At 56.7% G+C, this 21,370-nt stretch overlaps 1 protein-coding gene across 1 annotated transcript; it reads left to right on the forward strand.

Annotated features, from left to right (window-relative positions):
- Nucleotides 1-2,332: 2,332 nt before the first annotated feature.
- FAM83G (family with sequence similarity 83 member G) lies at nt 2,333-21,327 on the forward strand. The gene is made up of 5 exons (XM_054643972.2): nt 2,333-3,411; nt 10,261-10,428; nt 13,966-14,090; nt 14,839-16,267; nt 20,181-21,327. The coding sequence occupies exons 1-5, from the start codon at nt 2,923-2,925 to the stop codon at nt 20,601-20,603; spliced, it is 2,634 nt and encodes an 877-aa protein (XP_054499947.2). The 5' UTR covers nt 2,333-2,922; the 3' UTR covers nt 20,604-21,327.
- Nucleotides 21,328-21,370: the final 43 nt, after the last annotated feature.

Raw genomic sequence — 21,370 nt, forward strand, 5'->3', positions numbered from 1 at the left:
CAGTGACTCCTTCCTGCAGCAGCCCTGAGCAAAGCTGCCCTCAGCGCTCCGTGCCTCAGTTTCCCCTCTCTAAAACACCACGTTGTGCACGGCTCCATGCAAATCCTTGGTGGCTGGAGGGTGGAAAACGTTCCAAAGGGCAAGGCAGTGTCTGGATGTTGTATTCCAGCTGAAATGCCTGCCCCAGGCCTCAGCTCTACCAGTGAACACTTGGTGGCACCTCGGAGTGAGTGGGAAGCAGGAGCCCCCGAGCCAGGAGCTGAGCTCAGTGTCATACCCCTCTGCCTCAGTTTTAGGCCCTCTGCTAAAAATGGAAAATTAGTTAGGACCCTGTAATTAATGCTTCCATCTGCAGGAAGGGGCCGTGGCTGCAGCGGGCGCTGCCTGTCCGGCTGGATCCACCCGGGGACGCCTGGAATGACGAGGACCAACCTGCTCAGCCACAGCAGCCCAGGCCTGCAAACAGGGGATGCGCCCAATTCAGGGCTAAATTCACCATGTGGGGTGAGGAATGGGAAGATGGGGGACCCAGGTGAGGACCAGGTGGTGATGCTGCAGGTGTGGGGCTCTGCCACCCCAATCCACCCCCAGCAGCAGAGCCAGCACACAGCGCAGGATGGCTGGGATGCAGCATTTACCCCACATGCAATAAATCATTAATGCACACACCCCGTGAAAGAGTCTATAAATCTCCTGGCACAATAAAAACACCTCGAGTGAGCGGCTGAGGCGGCCAAAACCACAACACGCTCCTGCCACGCCACACACCCACAGCCCAGCACCCATCTGGGCCATCTCCCATCACACCCAGAGAGGTCCTGGCTGCTGGCTCAGTGCTCACCTCTGTCCCATTTGCTGTCCCCATCACAGCCAGCAGCGCTGGGATTTCACCTAAAACACCCGGGTTTGGTTCCAGTCTCTGCTGCACCGGTCACTGGTCAGGCCATGGCCTGGGGCTGTCATCCCACCCCTGGGAAATCCCTTCAGGGTCAGCTATAAAGTCACCAGCTCCAGCTGGAGCACCTCCTGAGCTGGCATTCTTTGGGAGGCAGACACCTGGATCTTCCCCAAGCTGATGTGACACTTGGGGACATGGTGTACTCTTGGAGCTGGCAGTGCTGGCTTGGACTCTGTGATCCTTTCCAACCTCAGTGATTCCATGATCCCAACAAACTGTTGTCACATTCCTGTGTCCCCCAGCCCTGCTGCCACCTCCTGCACGGGCCAGGCCAGGATTTGTCACAGTGGGGTGAGCAGGGCCACTGTGCCTGCAGAGAGGAGCACTTTGATGGCCCAGCACCCGGCCAGACAGGCGGCTTTGCCCCGGGAACCTGACTCAGGCAGGGCCCTCATTTATCCAGCTCTGAATGCAGATGAGCCACACCAACGCCAGGGACAGACACACAGCCCATGGCACTTCCCTTTTTTGCATTGGCGCAAGGATCTGACCCCAATTCCTGAAATTCGTCTTCAGCTCAGCTCCCAAGAGAAAAGCTCAAGAGAGCTTCCACATTTCTGGGCTTGTGAGCACCAACTGGTGAATCCAGGGTGGGGTTTTTGGTCCATCTCACAGTTATTAATGAAATCTGTCACAGCCAGATCTGGTGACGTTACTGTGACCACGCTGCAAGCCCTGTAGAAGAAGGGACAGGACAGGACAGGACAGGACAGGACAGGACAGGACAGGACAGAATAGAATAAATGGTTTCATTTAGAAGAGCCCTGCAACAATTATCTGGTCCCACTGCCTGACCAATTGAGGGCTGACCAAAAAAATTAATGGCATTGTCCAAATGCCTCTTAAACACTGACAGGTTTGAGGCCTTGACCACCTCTCTAAGAAACCTGTTCCAGGATTGGAGCACCCTCTCCACAAAGAAATTCTTCCTAACATCCAGTCTAAACCTGCCTCAGTGCAGCTTTGAAGTGTTCTGGCAGCTCCCACTCGCTGCTCCCCAGCCGGGCTCCGAGCTGCTGCTCCAGCACTCCAGCACAGGAAGGGTTAACCACAGGACAGAGCTCTTTTCCTGGAAAATATTGACTTACCAGCCGGCACATCGGGAGAGAGGGGAATCTCAGGGGAGAGATTAAAAAAAAAAAAAAAGAAGAAAAATTAAAAAAAAGAAAATACAAAACACCCAAAGCCCTCTGGAGCCGCCCAGGACCCTCCCGGGGGCTCCGGGCTCGGCTCCGCGGGCGCATCAGCCGAAAGAGTTAATGGGGCTGGGCAGGGAATGTGTGAAGGCAGCATGTGACTGCAGGTGGGGCAGGGCGGAGGGATGAATCACTCTTTTCCTTTTCCTCTTTTCACTTCTTGCTGTTACCTGTCCGGGCCCGGCAGTGCGCGCCGGCAGAGCCGAGCCGGGATGCGCAGGAGGCTGGGGCACAGCGCTGCCTTCCCCCGCTGCAACCGCAGCCAGGCGCCGCACCTCGGCCCAGGCTCCCTGCTCCTCGCTGCCCTGCTTTAAGCCGCTTTTTTCTCTTTGTTTCTTTCCCAGTTTTTGGGGGTTTTTTTGTTGTTTTTTTTTTAATTTCACCCGGTGTTAGCGTTGTCTTGGGAGAGCGGAGGATGAGGAGGGAGCGGCCGCGGGGGTGAAGGACCTTGCTGGTGCTGTAGGTACACCTGGGGCTGTCTGTCCCGCCACGCAGCCCCTGCCGGGGGCAGCTCCGCGTTTTCCTTGCCTGGAGCCCGGGGCAAGGCAGAATCCAAAGCCTCCTCCCCGGCAGGAAGAGCTCCTGCGTGGCAGAGCCGTTGGAAAAGGGAGCGGTGCCTTCCCCAAGCTGCGCCTGGAGCCGGGCAGGGTGAAGCAAACTGTGTATTTAAAGACTGGAGAATAATTAATTCCTATTTATTGCCGACGTCCGGCGCTCGCTGGGGGCTCGGAGCTCCCTCGGCAGAGGGGACCGGCGTGCGGGGTCACCATGGCTTTCTCCCAGGTACAGTGCTTGGACGACAGCCACGTCAACTGGAGGTCCAGCGAGTCCAAGCCCGAGTTCTTCTACAGCGAGGAGCAACGCCTGGCCCTGGAGGCGCTGGCCTCCCGCGGCCCCGACGCCTTCTATGAAGTCCTGAAGAGGGAGAACATCAGGGACTTCTTGTCCGAGCTGGAGCTGAAGAAGATCCTGGACACGCTGGAGACCTACGACCCCGGCTCCGAGTACATCCCGCGGCACGGCAGCGGGGACAGCGAGGGCGACAGGAACAGCCAAGGGGACGAGCAGGACGTGGCGCCTTCCCTGGAGTATTGGCCGCAGAGGTCGGACCGCTCCATCCCGCAGCTGGACCTGGGCTGGCCCGAGACCATCGCCTACCGCGGGGTCACCAGGGCCACCGTGTACATGCAGCCGCCCATCGAGGGCCAGGCGCACATCAAGGAGGTGGTGAGGAAGATGATCTGCCAGGCTCAGAAGGTGAGGGGTGCGCCGCGGGACCGGGCAGGGTTGGCCCCAGGGCGTCGTGCTCCGATCCCTGTCCTGCGGGGAGCTCTGCCCGAGCGTGCAGGTTTTTCCTTGTAACCAACATAATCATGATCTGTCCTACAATTTGCAACGTGATCTATAGCTTCAGACTCCTGTATCACAAAATTTTTCACCTACCTACTATTCTTCCTAATCACAATACTCATCCTAATCATCGCCAGCATCTTAATTTTTCCTATTCACTGGCTGAGAAGGATATCCTTCATATCCTTCCTATAATATTTGGGGATCAGGTTTTGCTGTGGATGCTGCTAGCTGGGCTCAGCACAGCCCTTCCCAATATCCACACAGCAGCTCTGCTCATCCCAGGGTCCCTGCAGGGCTGCTGGGGAGAAAAAGGGGTTGAGCCCATGGTCCCAGGCACTCCACAATCATTATTCCCGGTGTGACACCTTGCAGGAACCTGGGATTGTGTCCTGGTTTCAGGCCCGGGGTCCACCAGCTGTCCAGTATTGACCCTGGGGTCATGGCCTTGCCTCAGTCCTTGTGTCCACCACCCGTCCAGTCCGTGACCCTGGGGCAAAGTGACCAAAGCTCCTGGTCTAGCTCTGACCCACACGAGGGCCAGGTTTGGCCTGGGATGGCTGTGGGGCTCCAGGCTGGCTCATCCTGGCGTTTAGAGGATGAGGATGAGCTGGTGAGGGGAGGGACGAGGCTGGGCAGATGCTGAAGGGATTTGGGTTCAGACTTGTCCTCCCTTGTGGCGTCAAGGCGAGGAGCAGGGAGTGGGCATGCATGAGCCATCCATCACCCAGGGAAGGAGGGAGATGCTGGCCTGTGCTGAAGGTCAGAGGTGAGAAGGTGCTGCTGGTGCTTCCCAGTGACCCAGTCCCAGGAGGGGTTGGTACCTGCTGGTTTCTTGGTGCTTTGAAGCTCCTCGAGTTCTGTGCATCCAGAATCATGAAGAAAGGAGCTTCCCAAGCAGAGGATGTTCCAGCAGGGCAACAGGGAGAGCCTGCCAGGGGAGCTGTGGAGCAGAGGGGACAGGCTGGGATGCATCAGGTCCACCTGGCTGCTCCAGAGATAGTGCTGGGGTTTGCAGGTCCTGCTAGGAGAGAGGGAATCCTGTGACATGCAGCCAGCAGAGCCTCTTCAGACCAGCTCAGGCAGGAAAATGAACGTCTCAAAACATCCAAGGCAGCAGGATCTCAGGAATGGCTGTTGGGGGTGTTAGGGCTGTGGGCAGGAGCCATCTCTGGCCACTGTCACCTCACACAAGTCGAGGTCACTTGTCCTCCCCTGTGGCATTTTCCCTGCCAAAGCACTCTGCAGCGAGGGCAGAGGAAGGGAGGGCTGCCACCCCATGGGATGGAGGATGGGAGCACAATCCCACAACAAACAATGTCTCATCTTCGGGTCTTTCCGACTCGGGCTGGCAGCTCCCGCCTGCCTTTGCCTACTCACCGCTTCCCACCTGCCCTCCTGAGTCATCCCACACCCTGCTCCTGCTCCCAGAGCTGAGTCAGGCACATCCCCACCTCCCCTGGAGCCTCTCCAGGATTCAGGGACGTGGCCAGGGCTGATGCTGCTGTGCTCATCCCCGGCACCCGATGGCCCTGAGCGGGGCTGGGCTCTGCCTCCTGCTCCAGACGGGCTCTGACTGTGGGGTGAGACATGGTGACACCACTGGTGACATGCAGGAGCCTGCTTGGAGCTTATGGTGCCTCAGGAAACGTAGAGATGGGTGAGTGCTTGGTGCTGCAGGGTCTGGGGGTGCAGGAGTTTAGGAGAGTGGGGTTCTTCCATGATCTCCCATCCTGTATTTAAGCACAGAATTCCTTGCAGCTGAACCTGCTGTCACACAGTGCAGCCCAGGTGACAACTTGTGGGTGCTCCTGAGGGTGGGGGACACTGGGCTCGACCACCCTGCTGATTTCTGCCAGGGCTCAAGGTCTCCACAGCAGCTCAGAGGTGAAAGGGTTTGGCTGAGGGAGCCGCGAGTGGGCCAAGGGACCGTCCTGCTGCCACCATCAGATGTCACACACACTGCCCAGGTGCTCTGTCCTCCCTGGGGAGATCCCTGCCCACGTGCTTTCCTGCACAGGAGCACAGGCTTGGCAGAGGCTCAGGTCCCTGCCAGAGGATGACCCTTGCTCCAGACGCTGTCCCAGACGCTCTCCCTGCCCCGGTGCCAGCCCCAAACCCCGCTGTGTCACTTGCTGTCCCAGGAGAGCAAAGTCCTCTAGGCTGGCCCAGCAGAGTTCAGAGCCCATGGGAGCAGTGCTGGTGCTGGGAGGTCACACAGGCTCTCAGGGTGAGGAATCCCAGGGATGTGAGGCCGCTCTGAGGGTCAGAGGAGCCCTGGTGCTCACAGGAACGAGGCCAAACGCTGCCTCTAACCCAGAGAGGGAGATGCAAATGATCCCCTCCTCTTGCTGGGAGTGAATGGGAGAAAGGAGAGGCAGGATCCTGTGGCCAGGTCCCTGAAAATGCCATCTTTGTGGCCAGCAAGCAGAGCTGGTGAGGGGTTCACCCCAGAGACCTTCCCCAGGCTGAGCATGGCACGGCTGTCTCCTCCTTGCTGAGGGTCCCTCAGGCTGCAGAGCTCTCAGGTTGGACATCAGGAACAATTTCTTCATGGGAAGGGTGGGCAGGCACGGGAAGGGGCTGCCCAGAGAGGTTTGGAGTCCATCCTGGAGGTGTCCAAGGAATCTGTGGATGTGGCACTCAGTGCTCAGGGCTGGTGACAAGTGGTGATGGGTCCAAGGAGTTGACAATCCTGACTGTCTTTTCCAACCTTAATGATTCTATGGTGGAAGGGAGGAAGATCTTCCTCCTCCTCCTCCTGTCTTGGCTCTCTCTGACCAGAAACCAGAGCATGCAAACATTGACCTTGGCCCAGAGCCAGGGGAGAGAGCAGTGACTCTGCCCTCCTGTCTTCACTTGAGGTTCCAGGTTGGGATTGTGGTGATGTAATTACCCTGAGCAACTTCCAGAGAAGGTTGGGAGGCCCTATTAATTACTGTTTACAAAACCTTCTGCTGTTCCTGGATGAAAGGGTCGACAGGGGAGAGCAATTATTAATGTTACTTGTCCCACCTCTCCTCCATCCCAACACTCTTCCTCTAATTGTGCCTTGGTGCCTGCCTAATTTATTGAATGCCCACGTGGTGCACCCCAGAAGTCATTATCTGATGATTCACAGTGAGACAATAAAGAGCTGCAACTTCCTCTATAAAACATGATCCTGCAGTTTAGGTGCTCATCAAAGCTGTTCCAAAAATCCCAACAGCATTTCCCAGTGTCCAACCAAGGGGATACAGGGATCTGGGACCCAGCTCCTGCACAGCTGCTGTACCCCATGGATTCTGGCAGCTCCTGGGACCCTGGCAAGAAAAGCTTCATTCACCTTCATGGGCACTGGGAGCCTCCAGCTGCAGATTTAGGGCTGATTTCCTCTGTACCCTCCCAGAGAATGGCAAAAGGATGGTGAAGTTTCCTGGGATGACACAGCAGCAAAAGGGCTCCAGCAAAGGGAATGTCCAGCACCAAGCAGTGCCCTGGCAGAGGTGACAGGGACAAGGGACAGGCTGGCTCCTCACAGCCAGGTGGCACAGCTTGCTGCAGGCAACCCCGTTCCCCAAGCTGGGGAGCAAAGGGCAGGCAGGATTGCACTGCTGCAGAGCAGACAGGCCTCCACTCTTTGCAGAGGATCCCTGGGCCAGGGTTTGGCACCCCAGGGTTCAAGCCCAGGCAGCCCAGCAGGAGAATTCACCCAGGCAGGGACAGATCCCAGCAGGAGAATTCACCCAGGCAGGGACAGATCCAGCAGAATTCACCCAGACAGGGACAGATCCCAGCAGCAGATGTCACCCAGACAGGGACAGATCCCAGCAGCAGAATTCACCCAGACAGGACAGATCCCAGCAGCAGATGGCACCCAGACAGGGACAGATCCCAGCAGCAGATGTCACCCAGAGAAGGACAGATCCAGAAGAATTCACCCAGGCAGGGACAGATCCCAGCAGCAGAATTCACCCAGACAGGGACAGTCCCCCCATGAGGAGCTGCCTCATCCTCGCTCTCCCGCCCATCCCGTGCCAGGGCAGTGTTGGCACATTGGAGTGAGATCCTGGTGACAAACCAGGGCCAAGCCTGTCCTGCAGGCAAGACACAGCAGGGAGGGAAGCAGGAGCTGAGCAGTGACAGGAGGCACCAGCTGGGCAGGAGGCATTGGGTTCAGACGTGGGCAGGTGGCTGAGAGCTGGGCACCCTGGGCACTGCCTGCAGTGTGTGAGCAGGGCTGGGCACGGGGCACAGTGCCCTGCCCACGGCCCTGAGAAACTCCCTCACGCCCTCGAGCAGAGAGCCAAGGCCTCAGCACTGCTGGGACCACGGGGGGAAAACGTTCTTGTCCCTCAAAATGAATGTCAGCGCTGTCCTCATGCCCGTTTCACAAGTGCTCAACTTTTCCTGGAGAAAACACAGCACACAGGAGAAGTGGCATGGGCATGGAGAATCAGGGTCAGAAGCAAACCCGATGCCACCAAACCCACACTGTCCCACCAAGGTGTCCCTTGCCCAGGACTCATGGAACACAGCTCAGCTCCTCCCCAGTTTTTTGCTGAACGTGGCAAATGCGAGCCCAGAGCTCCCAGAGTAGCTTTGAACCCGTCCCACTTCGCATCCATGCAAATCCAGCAGTTGGTTCCTGCCTCGGTTTCCCCGCCAGGACAAGGATGAGCAGAGCACACGAGTGGGTGCACAGGGGAGTGAGGGTTCAGCCTTTCACAAAGCCTGGGGGGAGGCTCTGGGCCCAGGAAAAATGGGAATTCGGTTAAAATCGAGTGGCAAAGCCATAAAGTGCCCCCTCACCTGGCTCCGTGGCACCTCCCAAAACGCTGCAGTGTGGTCAGGGCTGGGGACATCAGGGTGGCAGCAGGGACAGCAGGGCTGGGGCTCCCCACACTGCCTTGCTCTTCCCCCCATGGCCTGCAGAAAAGGAAGGGAAGAGCCAGCAGTGTCATAACAATCCTCTGCTTAATTAAAGCTCTCCACGTCCTGTGGCACAGAGCTAATTAAAAGGCAGCTCAGGGTGCTTTGAGAGCTCTGGGCTGGAGGTGTCTGAGTGTGCAGGCACCCAGCACCATCCCAGCCCCTTCCTGAGGGAGGGAGGGAGGAGCAGCCTGGGGTCTCCCTGGTGTCCCCCTGGCTCAGCCACGTGCCATGGCCAGCAGGGAAGGGCAAGAGCACCCACCTGGCCCAGCCCAGGGCACCTTCCAGGAACAGCCACGGGCATGGGAGGAACTCCAGCCATGGCACAAGGACAAACCAGCTCCTGATGCCTTTCCCCTGGGCTGAGGGGAGGCAGAAATCCCTGTGGAGCTGCCCTGGGACTGCCTCCAGCCCCTCTGCCTGCCATGAGTGGCTGAGTGGCTCACGGCCACAGGTGATGGCATCAGCAGGAAATCAGCAGCCATGGGCACAGGCAGACACTCCAGTGACATTCCCAGCACAGGCAGACACCCCAGTGACATTCCCAGCACAGGCAACATCCCAGTGACATTCCCAGCACAGACACACACCCCAGTGACATTCCCAGCACAGGCAGACATCCCAGTGACGTTCCCAGCGTGGCCCAGATCCATTTTCCTGTCAGCCCCAGCTGTGCCTGGCACAGCAGCAAACGCCCTGGGTGCAGCCTGTGGGTATCAGTGACACTGCCATGTGACAAACACAGCTGTCACTGCTCGGGGTGCTTGTCACGGACATCTTTCCACTAAAAATCCTTTCTTTAAGATTTTTCCTTCTGAGAAGCCAAGAGGCCTCAGAGACAGAATGTAGGCAATGGTTATCTGCTGCTGTGGAATGCAACAGGTCCACCTGGGATTGGCCCCTCTTGGATGTTTATAATTCATGGCCAATCAAGGACTGAGCTGCCTTTGTCATCATTCTTTTCTTTTCTATTCTTAGCTTAGTTAGCATCTGAGGAAACCTTTTCTTTTTCTTTTTAGTTATAATGTAATATATATATCATAAAATAATAAATCGAGCCTTCTGATCATGGAGTCAACATTCTCGTCTCTTCCTTCACCTGAAAACCCCTGTGACCACTGTCACAGGTGCTGGCACTGCTGTCCTGGCTCTGCTCCTTCCACACAGCCTGGGAGGAAGCAGGGATGCTGTGCAGGAGGAGCAGCAGCCCAGGCTGGGCAGTGAGGCCAGGACAGATGGACACACCACTCAGTGGCTGGGTTTGATGATCCTGCAGGTCTTTATCAACCTTAGCAATTCTGTGATCATTGTGCATCAAGGGCTTCCCCTTCTGATGCTCCCTGCAATGCTGACAGCAAAGGGACACCAAACTTCTCAGCCACAAACTGGACTCTGAATTTTGTGAAGCCTTTAAAGGCAGGAAAGTTAGATTCACCCTCAGTAATTGGCTTTTCATCAATAGATTATGCTTTGGATCACCACTGAAATGGTCAGGGTTGAAAAAAAAAACATCCAAAGACCATCAAGTCAACAATTAACTCAGCACTGCCAGGGCCACCACTAAACCATGTCCCCAGGTGCCACATCTACCTCTCTTGGAGATCAAACTTTCCACAGTGACAGCAGAGGAATGGGAGGACTTTCCATCCTCAGACTGGGGGCAATCCTGGGCTCCCCCAGCCCAAATTCCAGCCTGAATTTCAGCCCAAATTCCAGCCTGAATTTCAGCCCAAATTTCAGCCTCCTACAGGGAGCACTTTGCTTTGCCTCTCACAAAACCAAGCTCTGACTGTACCTTGGGTTGTCCCTGGCCACCCAGCCTCGTGTCCCCTGTCCCCTCTGCAGGTCATTGCTGTGGTCATGGACATGTTCACTGACGTGGACATCTTCAAGGACCTCCTGGACGCTGGCTTCAAGAGGAAAGTGGGAGTCTACATCATCCTGGATGAGACCAACGTGAAGCACTTCCTGCAGATGTGTGAGCGAGCCCACATGCACGCTGGACACCTGAAGGTAGGGCTGACCTGGAGCTGGGGAGCCTCCTCCAAATGCAGGAGAAAATCAGAATTTTAAGCTCTGCTCCCTCCTGTCTTGGGCAATCACAACCCCCAGTTGTGGAGAGTTCAGTTCATTTTTTGCTGTAGCCAAAGCTGGAGGTGATGCCCAAATTCAGGAGCAGCTTGGAGAGGTGGGTGAGAGGATGGGATGTGGATTTACACCCAGCAAAGCTGGAGCAGAAAGCCCAGGGGGCTGCTGGTACCCACCAGTGCAGGGGTGGCTTGGATGGGGCTTGGAGCAACCTGGTCTAGTTTAAGGTGTCCCTGCTCGTGGCAGGGGGTTGGAATGAGACTTAAGGCCCCTTAAATCTCATTCCAAGTGAGATTCTGGGCTTCCCAAGTGATTCTGGGCTTCCCCTTCCACACCCCTGTGCGAGCAGGGGGTGCAGAGAAAATCACCTGGTCACAGAGCAAAGGCAGAAGAAGGGGCAGAGGAGAGGACAGAGGGTTGTTCCAGCCTCAGCAGCAGCCAGAGCAGGGACCACAGGACAGTCCCAGGCTGCGCCCCCATCACCAGCATGGGATGCAATCACTCCAGAGCAGCCCCACAGCCCCACTGTGGGGGCTCCTGGCCCAGCCTGGCCTGTGGCTTGGCACAGCAGCGGTGTTGCTGCTCCTGACGTCAGCGTGCCCGCTGCCAAATGCCCTCCAGGAGGGCCCGTGCCCAGGCAAGCTCCCCAGATTTGCTTAGGGTGGGTGAGGGCCAGGCCCTGGCTGAGCAGGAACACGCAGGAGCCACGGCACCCTCACACCTGGCTGGCACAAGGGGGAAAATGGGGCTCAGGGACCCCCAAAACCTCACAGCCTCCCTCCCCAGTGCCTGCTGCCAACAATTACAGCAAACACAGCCCAGCTTTCACCCGAGCCCAAGCTCCCTGGGGAGCCTGGGATCCCGCAGGCTGCTGCTGCTCCAAGACCAGAAAAGCCAGCGCTGACGCACGCCGGTGTTTTCCTGCATTAGCAGCCCCGGTGGCAGGACTGGAAAAGCAGGAGAACACCTGCAGAGCTCGGCAAATGTCTGGAAGTTGGGATTTGCCACATATTGCAGCCAGCTGGCTGGCACGGGGTGCAGGAGGAGGTGAGGGAAAGTAGGGCAGAGTCTGGGAGCTGCTTCTCAAGGCAGGAGATGTTAACGAAACGTCCCCTCGTTATCTCGGTGGCAATTAGCAACCGGCTTGAGCAAGGGCTGGGTGATTCACCCCTGCCTCAGCAGGGATTAGGGGAGCAGATTTTACTCAACAGCACTGATAGGAGGAGGGAGAGGGATCAGCAGCAGGAGAGTTGTTGCCTGGAAAACACCCAGAGCTGCTCCTGGGGTTTGGGCAAAGGGGCAGCTCTGGGTGGGTGGTGGGCAGGGGGTGAAGCCCTGGGTGTCGCTGCTCTCTCAGCAGCCCCATGTGGAGGGAAAATAAGGGACAGGGGTGACAATTGCCATCCCAGCCCTCTCAGTGCAGCACACTGGCAGAAATTAGGATGCTCAGCACCGGTTTCGCCCCAGCCACAGCAGGCAAAAAGCATTTTCTTAGCATTTTTGCTAAGAAAAACATGAAATTCGCAAAAAAATTCCCTCCCAGACCTTCTCTGTTCAGTGAGTGGAACTTCCCTGGAAACACAGTCAGGAAAGCTGTGGCTTGCACATCAGCTGCACTGAATTTTCCTGCCAGGGATGGGGGAGCAGGGACCAAGGGTGTACCTGGGCTTGGGCCTGTGCCTGGTCATGGCCTCCAGGGACAGAGGAGAGCCCAGGGAAGCAGATGGGAAAGGCTGGAGGAGGGGAAGACAAATATTTTCGATGCTTTTCCTTAAAAAACAAAACAAAACAGACAATGAAACAGCCATGGAGGGCATGACCCAGTGATGACACAGAGCCTTTTGCAACAGCCTTACCAACATCCCGGCAGGAACAGGAGGAATGCAGGCGCTTTCTCAAGAAAATATTTTCTCCCCACCCAAAGGGAGCCCCTTTGCTGTGGGAGATGCTATCTGCTCTGCTGAGGAATGTGCCAGTGCCCTCCACGGAGAGGCCAGAGACAGGAGCCAGCCTGGGGATAAATAAAGAACAAAAAGATTTTCACAGAGCCAGGGCTGCCCCTGCGTCACTGGGTTCCCTGGGGAGGACACCCAGCTCCACTCCAGGGACCTGCTCCCACATCACCAGGTTTCATTTCCCGAGGGTGAAAAGATGTTTCCCCACTGCCTGATTTCCCACCAGCCCCTAAAACCAGGGGTAGACGGCCAAATTTAGGAGCAGAGCAAAGGGTGAGCGTGGGGAAGGACAAAACACCCCGTGGGATGTTCTGGGGTCCCCACCTCCCTCTGAAACCCCCTGCAGATCTGCTGGGAGCAGGTGAGCAGCCTCCTCTCCCATGGTGGCATTTGCATAGATTGCAGCAGCACCACACAGCCCTCGCCCACAGACACCGAGTTCAAGAGATGCCAAACACAGCCTGGCAGCACATGGGCAAGGCAGGAAACTCCCCAAGCCCAGCCCGTGGTGGCCTTGGGCGAGTTATTTCATCTCCCCATCGCTGTGGCCTCCTCTGAGCCGGCCATGAGGAACATTCTCCCTCCTCAGAGGGGCTGTGGAGCATCCAGAGGCGTTCCTGGAGGGTGGGTGGTGATGTCCTTGGAGGGGTGGGCTGTGACCGTGTTCACAGAGGTTCTTGGATCAGGGAAGAGATGAGGATCTGACTCCATGTTTCAGAAGGCTGATTTATTATTTTATGATATATATTACATTAAAACTATACTAAAAGAATAGAACAAAGGATTTCATCAGAAGGCCAGCTAAGAATAGAATAGGAAAGAATGATAACAAAGGTTTGTGGCTTGGACACTCTGTCTGATCCAGCTGGGCTGTGATTGGCCATTAATTAGAAACAACCACATGAGCCCAATCCCAGCTGTACCTGTTGCATTCCACAGCAGCAGATAACCATTGGTTACATTTTGTTCCTGAGGCCTCTCAGCTTCTCAGGAGGAAAAATCCTAAGGAAAGGATTTTCCATAAAAGATTCCTGTGACAGTGGGTGGTGCTGTCCCTGGAGGGGTGGGTGATGCTGTCCCTTGGAGGGGTGGGTGATGCTGTCCCTTGGAGGGGTGGGTGATGCTGTCCCTTGGAGGGGTGGGTGATGGGGTCCCTGGAGGGGTGGGTGATGCTGTCCCTGGAGGGGTGGGTGATGCTGTCCCTGGAGGGGTGGGTGATGCTGTCCATGGAGGGGTGGGTGATGCTGTCCATGGAGGGGTGGGTGATGCTGTCCCTGGAGGGGTGGGTGATGCTGTCCCTGGAGGGTGGGTGATGCTGTCCCTGGAGGGGTGGGTGATGCTGTCCCTGGAGGGGTGGGTGATGCTGTCCCTGGAGGGTGGGTGATGGGGTTCCTGGAGGGTGGGTGATGCTGTCCCTGGAGGGTGGGTGATGCTGTCCCTGGAGGGGTGGGTGGTGGTGCCACAGCAGCTCTTCCCCCCTGCCCACCCCTCTGCCTCTGCCCTGCAGAACCTGCGCGTCCGCAGCACCGGGGGCACCGAGTTCTTCACCCGCTCGGCCACCAAGTTCAAGGGGGCTTTGGCCCAGAAGTTCATGTTCGTGGACGGGGATCGAGCCATGTGTGGCTCCTACAGGTACACCAGAGATGTCTCCTCTTGCCCACCCCACTGAGGTGTTGGTGAAAGGATCAATGTCAACCCTCGTGGTCCAAGGCTCCTGGAGCCCAAGCCAGATTTGCTCTCCTCATCCTAAACTGGGAGGAGATTTTCCATTGGGAGTGGGTCCTAAGGGGCTCCCACTACTCCCTACACCACCAGGTCTAGGACACCCACCCTTCTTGGAGGTGGTGGGACACACTGAGTGTTTCTGTGCTGATGAGCACAAGGAAGGAGCAGAGCACCAAAGCACAGCCTGTCCCAGCTCTCACACCAAGCTCAGCTTTTCAGTCAATTTCCTACACAAAGTATTTTTCAGTTTGTTCAAAGGAAAACTTACTTAGGTAGAAAGCGACCAGCCCTGGTCAGGTTTCAGGTCTAAAAGACAAATTTTATAAACATGGAGCTGGAACATTTCCTCTTTTCTGGCCATAACAAATAACATCCACTTAGGAGTCACTTCTCTTAACCCAAACCGAGACAGGAAAAGCAGCCAACAGTAAGGCACTGACCCCCTGCAAATTCCTTTTCTTTTTACTTCAAGTCCTACTGTGCTCAGGACTTCAACCCTTCACTCTAATTTGGGATGGGAGCTATTTTGTCAATCCCATTATTATGTTCACAGTGAGATCATGTCCCTGCTGGCACCATCAGTCCCTGGAGAAGGCCAGGCCTGGGGAGAGGTGTTATTTACCAGCTGAGAGTCTCCAATGTGTTTCTGTTCCAGCTTCACCTGGTCTGCGGCGAGGACGGACCGGAATGTCATCACAGTCCTGTCGGGCCAGGTGGTGGAGGCCTTTGACAAGCAGTTCCAGGAGCTCTACCTCATGTCCAAGGGGGTGAGCCTCAAGTCCATCTCCATGGGCGAAGAGCCCGAGCCCGAGCCTGTGACACTGCCCTCCGTGGTGCCCGTGACCCCCGCCAACGCCGTGGTGAAGAAGCTGATAAACCCCAAATACGCCCTGGTGAAGGCCAAGAGCGCCGACCAGATCAGCAAAACCTCATCTGAGAACCAGGACAAAAACCAGAAGAGTGACAACAAAGGCAAAGCACCTCCCGAGGGCCAGGGGGGCGAGCGGCACGGGGACGTGGCTGAGCTCTCCCCGCTCATCCACCCCGGCCTCCTGAACCTGGAGAAAGCCAACATGTTTGACTACCTGCCCACCTGGGTGGAGCCCGACCCCGAGCCTGGCAGCGAGGTCTTGGGCTACATCAACATCATCGACCCCAAGGTGAAGAACGTGAAGCTGTCGCAGATGAACCGCATCAAAGTCTGCGACGTGTCCCAGGCCAGCGCCCAGCACCGGCAGATGCTGAAGAACAGGGAGATGGAGGCCAGGAAGAACTCAGAGCAGGAGCTGCCTCTGCTGTCCCCCAGCCACAGACAGATCCCACAGCTCCCCGTGGAAGCTCCTGCAGCCCCCACGACCACCCCCATTGAGGGTGTCAGCTGGACAACGAGGCAAGTGGGGACATTTGCCTCTTCACCTCTGGGCCACCATTTGAAGCCACAGGAGGAGGCACTGGAGGATGTGAAGCCTCCAGTTCCAAGGCCAAGGACCGTCCCTGTCGGTGTCATCATGACCAGAGTCACCACAGCCTGTGACAGCAGCTCTGCCCTGCAGGGTGACACGCAGCCAGCCCTGGCTGAGCACACGGCTGTGAAGCAGGAGCGGGAGGAGAAGCCCAACCGGGCTGCCAGGGAGAGCTGCCGTGCCCAGCCAGCAGCAGCTCCACAGGAGGGCAAAGGGCCTCCCTGCGCCCACAACGGGCTGGGAGAAGAGGAGGAGGAGGAGGAAGAGGAGTTCCTCACCCTCAGTGACCAGGAGAGCTACTCCAGCAGCTCTGCTGACCACAGCTACCGCCGCTCCAACGCCTCCTCCATCTCCGACGAGTACTTCGAGGTCAGGGATCGCTACGGGCCCCTGCGCAGAACCAACTCGGACGTCACCCACAACGGGGAGATCCTGCCCATGCAGAGGAAGCTCAGTGACCCCCACATCAGCAGGGGCACCTTCATCAGCCCCCTGGGCAGCCTCCCCTCCCTGAAGCACCTGGACATGACCAAGAGGAGGAGCACGGCCGTGGAGATCAGGCCCATGCTGCCCTGTGCCATCCTGGATGGAAACAGCTCCTACCCCAGCAGTGCTGCCCAGGTAGGACTTCCTGCTGTAACCCTTTGTTTCTTTGCAAACCTGGGGGTGACCCAGTCAGCTCAAGCGAGGTGTGATGTCATCCTGAGTTTTGCTGTCATCCCAACCTTTGGTGCTGTCCTAGATGCTGAGATGAGATTCCCATAGAGAATAACACCCTGCATGTGGCTATGGTCACCTGAGAGGTGACAAAGATGCAGTGGTCGTGCCACAGCTCTTGGCATCCAGCAGTGGGGTTGGCTGTTAAAGGGAAGGGTTTTGGTAATTAAAGATGATCCCCACAGCTCTGGGCTGGGGCTGGAGCTCCAGGCACAGCTGCACAGATGTGCTGGGGCTCTGAGCTCCATCCACAGCCCATCACACCCAGCTGGGGACAGACTGTGCATGCAGGCGTGTCCTTCTCAGGCTTGTTTTCCAGGCCTTGCCAGGGTGATTAGCATCAAAGGGAAAGCGCTCGGACAGGTAATTAGCAGCAGAGAAACAGGGACAGCAGCCTCTGCGGGTGAGTGCCACAGTCAGCAGCTTTGTGGCTGAGCCACGAGTGACGCCAGGCCCTGTCACCACGCAGGGCCAGCACCCTGCTGCAATTCCCTGGGGAGCAGGCCAGAGCTGCCAGGAGGTCACAGCAGCATCCCCACCACAGCATTGTCCCGCCCAGGGGTGATGACACTGCCGTCCCCTGATTTCCACCCAAGCTCTGCAACCTCCTGCACCTCTGCCAAGCATTCCAGCTTCTCACGGCTCCCCACCCGCTGTTTTTGGGGCATTCAAACCCCCAGGGCTAAACCAGCAGCTGAAATCACTGAAACTGCCTGAGGTTACCCCAGCTGAGCATCTAATCTCTATTTACAGGGAATTAAATGTACCATCCCAGAGTCCACTTGCTTCTCCCTTCCCAGCCAGCGACAGGGAGCTCAGAGCTTTAATCCTCGCACATCAAATACCCCTGAGCCCTGCAGGGCAAGGAGCTCCGAGCTCTTTGATGCTCTGTGACCCAGGTCCCAGGTGCCACCTCGCTGGGGACGGCTGGGCACGCTGGTGTTCCTGCAGTAACTTGTTCTGGCCCTTTGATGAGAGGCAGATAATTAGCACAGCATCAGGGTTAGGAAAGCCAGCAAGCAGTGGAGAGGTGCAGGGCAGAGTTTCTCCCATGTGTAAAAAGAATAAATTGAAGTAACCCTTGATTAACTGTTGAAAAGTCAAATTTGACAGAAATCACTACCAATTCTCCCAAATACATTTTTTTTTTTCCTGGGTCCACATTTCATAGGTGCTGGCCCATTGCCCAGCATAGCCCAAAACACAGGTGGAGGCTCACTCAGGGCAAACATCATGTTCTCCATGTCATGGAAACCAAAATCTCTGGAAATCACCTTCCCTAAATACACAACCCCATTCAGCTGGATGCACAGCAGCCTCAAGGAGGAGGAGGAGGAGGAGGAGGAGGGACAGGGACACCTGGGTCCTGTCCTGCCCCTCTCCCACCTGCAGAGCCCCCAGGGCTGTGCAGAGCAGAGCTTTCCCCTCAGTGACAGGGAAAATCCCCACCCCAGCAGCTCCACAGCCACATGGGGGCCCTCACCTGGGCACAGGACCCTGCTGACCATCCCTGGCAGATGATGAGGAACAGGGGCAGCAGCATCTTCAGGTCTGGCCAGGATGGAGCCTTGGTGTGGCTCAGGTTTTTAGCAGAGCGTGACCACTGGACAATGAGCTGTGGAGAGCTGAGCAGCACCAACATCTACTCCACATCAGCCTCTTCCTTGCCAAACTGCATCCCAAACGCTGGAGCCACTGGGCATGGGGCCCAAATGCAGTGTAGAAGTTCACCCAGCCCACAGTGGGGTTTCACTCCAGACCAGTAACGGGTTGGGGTTACAGCATAGCACCAAAAAAAGCCCAGTGCAACCACAGCAGCACATCCTGCAGCCAGGAACCACCATTCCCCACCACCATCCCACCCCTCCTGCCCCTTCTAGCCAATCTCCTTCCCAAAGAGTGCCCACAATGACATGGAAACCGAGTCCAGCCTCCTCCTCCTCCCACAGCTCCACTCAAACCATCACACCTCAAAGCTCTGGCCAAGCCATGTCCATCCACAACACAGCCACCCCTCCTAAACAGGCAATATCTGCAGGAATTGCTGATTTCACAGAGCTCAGAGTCTCTCCAAAGGCTTCCAGAGGAGTGCTCAGCACCCAGCAGGATTCAGGCTCTCCTGGGCAAGCACTGCCTCATTCTGCTGGTGGGCAGGAGGGACAGGGTGCAGGTTCCTGGCGTGGGATACTTGGTTTAAGCCATGGTTTAACTCCTTCCCAAGAGCCAGAGCATGTCAGGAGCCACCACCCAGCTCAGGCACATGATGAGCTCAGAGGGAGAAAAGCTAAATCACCCTTAATCCCTCTCACCTGAAGCCATCTCAGACCTTAGCACTGATTTTAAGCACCTAATTAAATCAATCTCGGACTACCTAAGCTAAACTGCTTTAACACAACTCTCCTGGCCAAAGGAGGAGGTGTCAGCTCCAGGACCAGGGAGGCCTTTGGGCCACAGCAGTAGCACAGTGAGGGTCACTGCAGAGGCAGGGCAGGTTGGCACAGCCAGCTCTGCAGCCTGCTGGCCCCAGCTCCTCCTGCCACCTGCACCTTGGCTCACCAGATCTCACCAGATCTCACCTCCCCTGGTACCTCTGCACAGGTGCAATCACACCTCCAGATCATGGCACGGGCACACCCAAAGGGGAGATAAACATCTGGTGGCCACAGTCGTGTGTGACAGCCTTACCCAGTCTAGAATTAGGATTAATGGTGCTCAGACCCGAGCCAAGCGTGTGTCTCAACCCAGCTGAGAGAGCCACCCCCACAGTGCTGTTGCAGCTCTCTGCTGTCTCCTCTCCCAGCCCTCCATCCATCCTTTCATCTGCTCCTGGCAGTCACCTGGTGCCACAGGATGGCTCTGGGTGACTGAATGAATGCTCTCGGGGCTGACTGAGGCTGGGATGATTCACGTGGGTGTTCAGTGTTGAGAGGCCTTGTCCTGGATTTCCAGGCAGGAGGGACTTGGCTCGGGGCAGCCTCCAGACTGCCAGGGCTGCTTGGGGAGTGTCAGTGTTTGGTACCAGACGAGCAGCCTGGGTTAATATTGGAGGCTGTTCCTGTAGGAGTGTCGGGGGCAGGAGGGTCAGGACGGATGGAGAGCAGAGATCTCTGCAGCCAGGTCTGGAATTTGGGTTTGTTGCAAAGGGCCAAGTGCAGGGCCCTGCTGGGAGCTGCAGCCACAGCTCAGAGCAGGCCCCAGAGAAGAGAGGGGGAGAGAGGATGAGAGGGTTAGAGCGTAAAGGAGTAAAAAAAGTAAGAGCATAAAAGGGTAAAAGAGAGGGGTTCCCATTCCAATACAATAAATCTTCTTTTGTGCTGAATATTCTAATTCTCACTAACCAATCCAGTACAATATACAAATCCTATAGCATTTACATACAGCCTATAAGAATCATTACATTCCCATACTGTGTTACATTTTAAACCCTAAAAACTCCTCTTTGGGCCCCTTCTGCCAAGCTGGCAGGGTCTGCTCTGCCCCTTGGGGCTGTCTGCAAGCAGAGGGTGTTGTTCCATCAAAAGGGGATCACCTTCAGCCGGCCACACCATTGTTTCCCAGTTGTTCAGTAACTAAGGGATCTCAGAGCTTGCTTTCATTTTAATCTCGCTTATAGTTTCCATATTCTCAAAACCTTTTGCCAGACAATCATATTTATAAGGCTTTCCTGTCTCATCCTCCCCAACAGTTCCAAGCTGCCCCTGAATTTGGGCGAGGGAAAGAGGGATTTTCAGCTGGCCCAGGTGCAGAGGTGTCCTTGCAGGGAGCAGCACCCTTCCTCCAGCCCGAGCTCACTGTGTCTCTGCTCTCTCCCCCACAGGGCACCCACATCTACCCACGCTACCGGCCCAGGAGGGCGGGCAGGGAGCCGGGCAAGGAGCTCTCCTGCTCCCCAACGCACGAGAAACCCCTCAGGGCCTCCAAGCACGCAGGGGAGGGGGCAGAACCCAAAAAGACCATTGCAGGCAGCCAGCCCTACTGGCAGAGCAAAGCCTTGAGCCCCAGCAAGGCCACAGCGCCCGGGCCCGTGGCCCCGAGCACGGGCAGAGCGCCGGGCCAGCGCTTCAGCCCCCTGCCCCAAGAGAGCCAGAGGGCACCCGAGGAGATGAGGACACCCCTGGGCATCCCGCTCTCCAAGCTCTCCCAGACCAAGCACCTCAAGAACAGGGTTGCAGGGGCTCAGGGTGCTTGTGTGGACTCCAAGAAGGCACCCCCCGAGCCCACGGGGCAGAAGGAGCAGTAGGGGCTGGTGAGGGTGGCCCTGCAGAGCTGGTGGAGCCCAGGCGCCACCACCGCCTTCCTTGGGGCAGGGGTTTGTTTTCTTTGTCTTGTTTACATTTACCAGCACCACGTGGCCACGATGGACAGCCCAAAAGCATCCCTGGCCAGGGCAGAGCTCCAGAGATGGGGCTTGGAAGGGGTGCACGGCATCCACCCTGGCAGCTGGCAGTAGTGCTGGGGACAATCTTGGATGGCACAGCCTTTAAAGAGGTCTCTTCCTGGCTGGGGTGACCTCCAGCCTCGTTAAAAGCTGGAAAGCATCACTGGAACCCAGAAGTCTGTGGGATCAGCTGGCAAAAGCCAGCCAGCTCCTCATGCCAGAATGCTGCTGGAAAAGGAGGGATCGCCCATGATCGTGTTTTCTTCTGGTTATTTAAGAGACTCTTCTGTTACCATTTTGCACAGCAGGTCCCACTGCAGTCTGCCCTCCCTTTGGAGGGTGACCCGTGTCCTGGGACAAAGACTCCTCAAGGGACTCACCTCTTTTCAACTTGTACTGTAAAAAAGCAGCCTGTTCATTAAAGCTCCCTGGTTCCACGGCAGGAGAGCCTTGCCTAAGACTATTAAAGTGCAAGATTAGGTGGCCTTGGACTCAATAAACTGCAGCTCAAGGTGCCTTGGCACAAACGTCCAGCCAAATACTTTTTACCCCCCTGAGCATTTCCCCAGGACCCCCATGGGGAAATGTGCTCCCATCCCCAAACTTCCTGATGTGCTCCCATCCCCAGA

Source organism: Agelaius phoeniceus, chromosome 16 (genome assembly GCF_051311805.1).
Source record: "Agelaius phoeniceus isolate bAgePho1 chromosome 16, bAgePho1.hap1, whole genome shotgun sequence".
In the NCBI taxonomy this organism is placed as follows: domain Eukaryota; kingdom Metazoa; phylum Chordata; class Aves; order Passeriformes; family Icteridae; genus Agelaius; species Agelaius phoeniceus.